We start from the raw sequence: 9163 nt of genomic DNA on the forward strand, positions 1-9163 counted from the left end.
GCCACTTAAGTAATATTTATGTACTTTTTGGAAGCCGGATCTCACTTAAATGTATGTAAAGTATGTCCGGGTCCATCATCCGACCCAACGTTTGTTAGGTTATCAAAAGACCTTTCCAACGAGTCCAAAACATTGAAGATCTGGCAACCCTGTCTTGAGATATTGGCACTTAAGTGATATTTATGTATTTTTTATTCCGGATCTAAAAAATAGCTGAAATATGTGTCCAAACCACTCATATTACCCATTGTTGGTAAAAAGTGAGGAAGGCATCAACCACATAGGTGGATTAAGTTAGTTTTTAAATAAATTAAAGCAGCAATGCATGTGGGCAACTCCAAGATTTCGCAGGCAATTAGTCGAGGTAATTAGTCCGTTATAAAAGTCGCGCACAACCGTTCAAAAGTTCAACTGTTTCCCCCGCTTTTTAACTGGCAGCATTCGATACCAACATGAACGACCTGGTGCGGTTCGAGTCGTTCATCCGAGTGCCGGAGATCTTCTACGGCATGATTGGGATTGCGCGGTACGGTGAACCCCGCAACACGACCAAAGCCCGGCTGAAGCAGCTGTTCTTTTGGAGTTCGTACGCGAATACCATTTTCTGTCTGATCATCGAGCACATTTACTTCTTTCGAGCGGCCGGGAATTTCACCAACTTTCTGGAGTTAACTGCGTTGGCACCGTGCATCGGGTTCACCGCGCTGTCCATCGTCAAGATCATGACCATCAAGATGAACGAAGCTAAACTGAACGGAATCCTGGACCGGTTGAAGGAGCTTTTCCCGGTGACCCACCTGGAGCAGACACGATACCGGACGCATCAGTACAACCTCGAGTCCCAAATGGTCATGAAATCGTTCTCGATTTTGTACATGATTCTGATCTGGATCTTCAACCTGCTGCCACTGGTATCGATGTTGGTGAATTACCTGATGAGTGGAGTTCTGGTTCGAGAGCTGCCCTACTTTATGTGGTACTGGTACGACTGGCACCGGGAAGGACTCTACGAGATCACCTTCTTCCATCAAAACTGGGGCGCGTTCGATTCGGCCGTGTTCAACCTCTGTACGGATCTGATGTTCTGCGCGGTGATCTTGCTGATGTGCTTGCAATTTGATATAATAGCGGTCCGACTGCGAGCTGCCAAGGACGACCCGCAAGAACTGATCAGCTGCGTTCAGCTTCACCAGACCGTACTTGAACTGGGTGATCAGCTGGAGAGCATCTTCTCGCCGTCGATCTTGGTGAATTTCCTCGGCAGTTCCGTGATCATCTGCCTGGTGGGATTTCAAGCCACGTCTCAGATCAGCGCGTTCGATCTGTTCAAATTTGTGTTGTTTTTAATTTCGTCGCTGGTGCAAGTTTTTCTCCTCTGCTACTACGGAAATAAGCTGATTGAAGCTGTGAGTATTCATCGAATTGTGTAACTTTCCCAAAATCTGATAATTTATTTCAGAGCTCCCAAATACCGTACGCGGCATTCCAAGGGGAATGGTACCTGGCGGATGTGCGTTATAAAAAGTCGTTGCTTTTCCTGATGGCCCGGGCAGGAAAGTGGCAGAAACTTACCGCCATGAAATTTTCCGTGGTCTCGTTGGCGAGCTTCACGGGGGTAAGTCATTTAATTCTCGATCTGTATAAGATACGTTTCTGTGATTTCTGATTTGTAAACTACAGTTATACAGATGAATATTACATTTTCTAAAAAAGTTTTCATAGGCTACATTTGTGTCATAACAAAATGGCTGATGCACTCAGATTGCTTTCCCGAACTTGGAACCATCTGTCTAAATTAACAAAATTTTACCGAAAATCTGAAAAAGATGTAACAACAATGAGCTGCACTACCGATTTTTTTTCTAAATTCTATTTTTTCAGTATACTGAATTATTCACCTCCTGAAAAATCGGTAAATAAAGTAGCACAAAGATTTGTTGTCACCACAATCGGAATCTGAGAAATAATAGAGCAATTCTCTACGAAATCGATCGATTTTGACCATTTTTATTTTTTGTATTTTTTTATTTGGAGCAAACTTTGTGGGGCCCTTCCCTATCACCAAAGAATACAATTACCATACAATTTTGACAGCCGTTCATAAAAAAAATTAACTTAATCCTTCATGTGGTTGATGCCTTCCTCACTTTTTAACAAAAATGGGTAATGAGTGGTTTGGACACAAATTTCAGCTATTTTTTAGATCCAGAAAAAAAGTGCATATATAACTTAAATGGTCATAACTCGAGACAGGGTTGCCAGATTTTCAATGTTTTGAACTCGTTGGCAAGGTCTTTTAATTACCTCACGATGGGTTGGATGATAGATCTGGACATCGTTTACATGCATAGGATTGAGATCCGGATATATGTGAAAATACATTTTTATACATAACTTTTGAACTATTTATCGAAACTTCAAACAATTCAATAGCGATGTATGGGACCCTAAACCAAGTCGAATGCAACTGGTTTGATCAAAATCGGTTCATCCAGTGCTGAGAAAACTTGGCAAGAATTTTGAAACATACATACATACACACAGACATTTGTTCAGTTTTCGATTCTGAGTCGATATGTATACATGAAGGTGGGTCTTCGAGCTTTTAATACAAAGTTCATTTTTAGAGCAGTATTATAGTATAGTATTATATTATGGTACGTAAATATTCGAAATTCTGTAACTTTTCAAGGAACTTTTTGATTGATTTGGTGTCTTCAGCAAATTTGTAGGTATTGATGTGGACTATTCAGAAAAAAACAGGTGCACCGTTTTCAAAATATAACCATTGATAATTTTTTTTCCAAAAAATTCCGGTTTTTTGATTTTTTTTTTAAAGTGTCCATGATTGTTCATCTCTAAAAATATTTTTTTCGAATAGTTTGGCAAATTTCCTACAATTTCGTCTAAGAAACTTTGAAGATTGGTTACAGCGGATAAAAGAAAAAGAAACAGGAATTTTTTTTTTTAAGTATCACCCAAACAACCCTCCATTTTCTAAGGGAGCGTTCTTTTATTACGTAACGTAGTAGGGGTTTTTGCGTTACGTAATAAAAGTCGATATCTCAGCAACTAATGGTCCGATTTTCAATGTGAAAATATCAAACATTCTGAAATTTTTCGATCTTTTCGAAAACAATATTTTGATTTTTTAATCAAAAGTAACATTTCAAAAGGGCCAAACATTTAATAATACGCACTTTTGAAATGTTAGTCTTGATTTAACAATTTCAAAATATTGTTTTCGAAGAGTTCGGAAAATTTCGCGAATGTTTTATATTTTAACATTGAAAACCGGACCATCGGGACCATTGGGTCCACAATATTTTAAGTACAAGCTTTATTTATTTTACAAAAATTACTAATTTAAAAAATCATAACTCGTCGGCAAAATTTTGGTCCATACTTCTGAACTCTCCCCAACAAATAAAAAATAATTAAAAAATATGGATTTTGGGAAATTGAATTTTTGTGAAAAATGAAATTATTTCAAAATCATTTTTTTACGTGTACCTATGTTTTTCTGAATGGTCCTCATCAGTACCTAGAACTTTGCCGCAAACACCAAATCAATCAAATAAATCCTTGAAAAGTTACAGATTTTCGAACATTTACGTATTTATGAACAGCTGATAAAATTGCATGGAGACTTTTATGGGGGAACCAATGACACAAAATGGCTTCTTTGGTCATATAAAGAAGGCCTCCACAAAGTTCGAGCCAAATCAAAATATATCAGAGTAAAATCCATTTCCGGATTTGGTGGAGAGTTGCTAAATACCGAATTCAGTAATTTTCAGTTTATCGATTTGTTTAATAATTGGAAACATTATAATTATACTAAATTTGATGGAAAATATGTAGGCCGTTGCAAATATTTTTTTGAAGTTTATGTCCCTCGGCTCTGGCCAAAGTCGAGGGGGGGGGGGGTAAAAAAATAAAAAAAAATAAAAAAATTGAAATTACAAGCCTAGGTTTTATCATTTGGATGAAAAAAGTGTTTTAAAATGTACATTCCACCTCCGTGTACGCACGAGTGCAAGCAGCAGTCAAGTGCTCAGTGCTCCATCGTTTTTTCGAAATTTTTCGCCGTAATTTACCGGGATTAGCCGCGAGTTTGCTCCTGCAGCATGCCAAGGGCCGGCCGTGGCCGTGGCAGTTCGAGTGCGGCCTCGAAAAACCCGCGAAGTTCGTCTACCGGCCGTGTGCAAAAAGGTAAACAAACCAACGCCGCGTCGTCCGCCATCGCGCCGGGGAGTGTGTGCGCCAAAGGATTCGACCCCAAGTTATTACACGCTAATTACCGCGTCCAGGATCGCAGCCCTATTAGGCTCCGTTCAGCTACTTCCGGCAATCCGTCGACCGATGGCGCTTCAACATCCGCCAACATTCCCACCAGTAACAAGTTCGCGAGACTGAGTGACGAGGAAAGCAACAACAACAACACCGACGGTAGCACTACCGACGACGACGACGACGACGGTCGTACACGGAAGAAAGTGATTTCGCCAAAAAAAGTAATTACTCCAAAGGAACGACGACCACCACCAATTTTCGTTTTGGACACGTTGGCGGACGATGTTGACGAGCAGCTGGAAGGCCTCGTGTACTGCCTCAAAATAGGTAAATCGTCAGTGCAAGTGTTCACATTCGACTAAAAGAACTTCGACCTGGTTGTGGAGAAATTGAAGCGTAAAAACTTCAAATTCTACACATTCGACCCCGTGCAGAAGACCGCTGTTAAGATCGTCTTGCAGGGGTACCAAGACCGCCCGACCTCCGTCCTCAAGGAGCACCTCTCGGGTGTCGGAATAACGCCGCGAGACATAAAAGTCCTCTCGCGGAAGACAACAGTCACAGGTACACACACACTGTACCTGTTGTACTTCGATCGCGGCACCGTCAAACTTCAAGACCTGCGGCGGACTAAGGCGTTGGACGGGTTTTGGGTAAACTGGCGGTTCTACTCAAAGAACCCGTCGGACGCAGCACAATGCCACCGTTGCCAGAAATTCGGCCACGGCTCGCGGAACTGCAACCTCCCGCCCCGCTGTGTGAAGTGCGGTGAAACACACCTCTCTGAGGCGTGTGCACTGCCGTGCAAGGCGGACCTGGGGGACAAGGCAGAGCAAACCAAGGCGCGCATAAAGTGCGCGAACTGCGGCGGTAACCATACCGGTAATTACCGCGGATGCGTCGCGCGCAAGTCCTACCTCGAGGAGCAGGAAAAGAGGAAGAAGAAAGCAGCAGCGTCCCATCCTCCTCAGCGAAGTACGAGCGCAGCCGTTCCTGCAGCTGGCCAGCGTACGGTTCCAGCGGACAACCCAGCGTTCCCTCCTGGATGGGGGCGGTCGTTTGCGAGCGTGGTCGCTGCCGGTAGCGGCGATGCGACCCAGCAAGGAGTCACCGCGGAAGATCTCTTCACCCTGCCGGAGTTCTTTGCTCTCGCGGGGGAGATGATGACGCGGTTTCGGACCTGCCGTAACAAGGCGGAGCAATTTCTGGCTCTCGGGGAGCTGATGATCAAGCACATCTATAAAGGATAAAAAATTGTGATCTAGTTTTAAGCTTTCTCTATTTCTATCCCCTTTCCCTTGCAATTTTAGTAAGTTTTTTTTTCTTATCTTTTTCTTACTTTCGGTAACCCCTTAACTACAAGCAACAATTGTTCCAAAATGGATTATGATGTAACACACAGCTGAAAGGAACTCCAAAACTCTGTTATGTATTCCAAAAGAACTTATTGTATATTGATAATTCACCAATAAAACCGAATTGAATTGAAATTGAAAAATGTACATTGGTATTTCATGAAAATTTTAAATGTTTTCAAAGGAGTTCAAACATGCTGAATATGATTATAAACGCGGTAAAATGCATTTTAACTGGTTTTCAGTTGATAAAACTTTAATTTCATTAAAATTTTGAAGTTTTTCGAAAAAATATTTTGTTTGCAAGGGGGGGGGGGGCGACATAAACTTTGAAAAATAAAAAATATTTTTTCGAAAATTTCCAAATTTTAATGAAAATTAAAGTTTAATCAACCGAAAACCAGTTAAAATGCATTTGTCTGCATTTATAATCTAATCTAATCGATTAGATTAGATTAAAATGCATTTGTCTGCATTTATAATCATATTTAGCATGTATGGACTCCTTTGAAAACATTTAAAATTTTCATGAAATACCAATGTAAAGTCCCACGGAAAAAACAGTTTTTTCATCCAAATGTTGAAACCTAGGCTTGTAATTTAAATTTTTATATTTTTTTTATTTTTTTGCCCCCCTCGACTTTGGTAAGAGCCGAGGGACACAAACTTCAAAAAATATTTGCAACGTCCTAAGTGAGTATCATAAATTAAAAATTGATTTAAAAAAACATACACTAACGCAATGTTGTAATAGCACGACGAAAAAGGATACCCATTTCTTTTCTGTTGATCATCATCTTTGTTCCGAATCCTCATAACATTAAAAATAGGACCTACACAATGTGCACTAAAATCTTAAAAATAAGCAACATTTCCTTTTTCAAAAAAGTTTCAGGCAGCAAGCATTTATATTTTTTCTAAATGTTCCTATTTTCTTGCAGATTTTGAGCACGGCATTCTCATATTTTACACTATTGAAAACTATTTATGATCCAAGCGAGAAATAAAATCAACAAGATTTAAAACGTAATAATCCGAAAACATGTAGCAAATTAAACCACATGTAAAGCACGAAAATAAATAATTGATAAGAATTCTACAATCCCGAGCAGACGGAAATAACGTGGGAATAACATTTTTTGATATTTGAAAATACTAGGCCAATAACATTTTATGTTATTTATAACAAGATTTGTTATTCGCCGTTATGTTTTTTTTTTTGTTATTGGATTGTTATTGTAATAACAGACAAATAACATTTTCAGTTATTCTTCGAACAAATCTTTGTTTTTCTTTTTTGTTATTTTAACAACTAATCCGATCATCTCAATGACAGTTGGAGGTATTCTTCCATAACAAAAAATGTTATTCCAACGTTGTTTTGGCTTTCAACCAATATCAGACCAATAACAAATTTTGTTATGATAACATAAAATGTTATTAAACTCTCATGCAAAAAAAAATAATTCAAGAAGATTCCATAACATTTTTAGTTATTTTAACAGTTTTTGTTATTGTTAATAACAGTTTTTGTAAAGTAAATAAAAACATTTCAAAAATATAATTGGAGAATAAAGAATTGTAAAAATATCCTTTAATCTAGAACTGTTCTACAAAAAACACACACATAGCCAACACAACAAACAACCGATGACATTTTCTTGAAGTAGCTAGTATAGGCAGGATATCAATAGCGCAAATCAAGCGAAACCTCACGTCGCGTCGTCTCAATCTCAAGTACGCAGCTGAAGAAAAAAAAAGAATGAAAAAACCGTTTGGAATGAGGCTTTATTTTTAAACCACTTGCAAATTTGTTCCTAATATGGAGCGTACGAGAAAGTATATAAAAAGCACACATTTCTCCCTATTTCCCCCCACTTGACCACTTGAGCAGGTTTTCTTTTTATGTAAATTTTTCATATTCCTACATGGAAGCATATATAATTATCGACTGTTAGCTGGTATTGGTGGAGGTTGTGAAAAATCTCCAAACAACATTGTTGCAGTAGTATCCATAATTAATAGTGTTTGCACACCAAAAATTTTCACCCCTTTTCAACAAAAGAAAATGCACACAAACCAGCTCAACGCTTTATGTAAATCATATTACGGCGAATTTTGGTTTTGCTTGTTAGCGAGCATCCCTTGCATCGTTGGTTAGAGTTCGACGTTTCGTGATAAGTGGTCACGGGTTTGCTCGTTTTGTGTGCTTGAATTATAATACATTGTACTTGTCGGACATGGACACAGCGTGCATACCAGGGAAGGTGTTTTTATTTTTGGATCGAACAAAAGTTATAGGAAATGCCTAAACATAAATTTATTAAACGGACAAACTTTTATTTTAAATATCTCAGTGGGTCAGATGGAAAAAATTGAAGAATTAAAAAATACTTAAAATATAACACATCATTTTAAAGTATCGTCATTTAATAGAAAAAGGTGTGCTATTTTATTTTCGCGTTAAAATTTCAAGATTTTATCATTATTTAAAATCCTTTTAGGCCAATGCAAATTTCTACTTAAATTTTTTTCCAAAACATAAAGGGCCATTAGATATATTTTTTAACGATTATTGTAAAGATGTAAAGTCATATACCGTGCAGACTCGATTATCCGAAGTTCGATTATCCGAAGGTTTGTTTGAGACTTTGGATAAACGTTTTTGTCACGTTTTTAAATATTTGCATCGGCCTTATCCGAAGTGGAATTTTGCCAATATAACTATATATATATATAACATTGGAACACCCTGGAACTCGGTACAGGCCTTCAAAGTTTGGCATTTTTTTTAAAAAAATCGGCCCCATCCAAAAAGATATGCGTCGCGCCTCGCGACGCCCTAGACGCCATTTGATTTTGCTGTGGTCAATTTTTAGAAAACACTTTAGTGGCCAAAATGCCTCAAAAAGTGACATTTTTGAAAAAATCTTTTTTTACGGCTTAAATCCCATTTAAAATTGAAGGGCGGAGCGCCAGCTCCTGTTACGTCCAATCAAGCTCATATTTTGGATTTAGGCTCAATGCGCCCACCGGAACAAACCCATGAATTCCCGCCAAAAAGTCATTTTTGTTACATCCTAATCTATAAAAGCCGTAATTTCTATGTCACGTAATCTAAAACGCTCGCTCGTTTCGTGTTTTTTTTTATTGTTATGTTTTATGTTTTATGTTTTATGTTTTATGTTTTATGTTTTATGTTTTATGTTTTATGTTTTATGTTTTATGTTTTATGTTTTATGTTTTATGTTTTATGTTTTATGTTTTATGTTTTATGTTTTATGTTTTATGTTTTATGTTTTATGTTTTATGTTTTATGTTTTATGTTTTATGTTTTATGTTTTATGTTTTATGTTTTATGTTTTATGTTTTATGTTTTATGTTTTATGTTTTATGTTTTATGTTTTATGTTTTATGTTTTATGTTTTATGTTTTATGTTTTATGTTTTATGTTTTATGTTTTATGTTTTATGTTTTATGTTTTATGTTTTATGTTTTATGTTTTATGTTTT

At 37.6% G+C, this 9163-nt stretch overlaps 1 protein-coding gene across 1 annotated transcript; it reads left to right on the forward strand.

Moving 5' to 3' along the window:
* Positions 1-298: 298 nt before the first annotated feature.
* On the forward strand, positions 299-7027 carry LOC120425216 (odorant receptor 85c-like). The gene is made up of 4 exons (XM_052709699.1): positions 299-364; positions 439-1406; positions 1460-1615; positions 6593-7027. Exons 1-4 carry the CDS (start codon positions 322-324, stop codon positions 6656-6658), a joined length of 1233 nt encoding a protein of 410 aa, XP_052565659.1. The 5' UTR covers positions 299-321; the 3' UTR covers positions 6659-7027.
* Positions 7028-9163: the final 2136 nt, after the last annotated feature.

Source organism: Culex pipiens, chromosome 3 (genome assembly GCF_016801865.2).
Source record: "Culex pipiens pallens isolate TS chromosome 3, TS_CPP_V2, whole genome shotgun sequence".
Taxonomy (NCBI): Eukaryota; Metazoa; Arthropoda; class Insecta; order Diptera; family Culicidae; genus Culex; species Culex pipiens.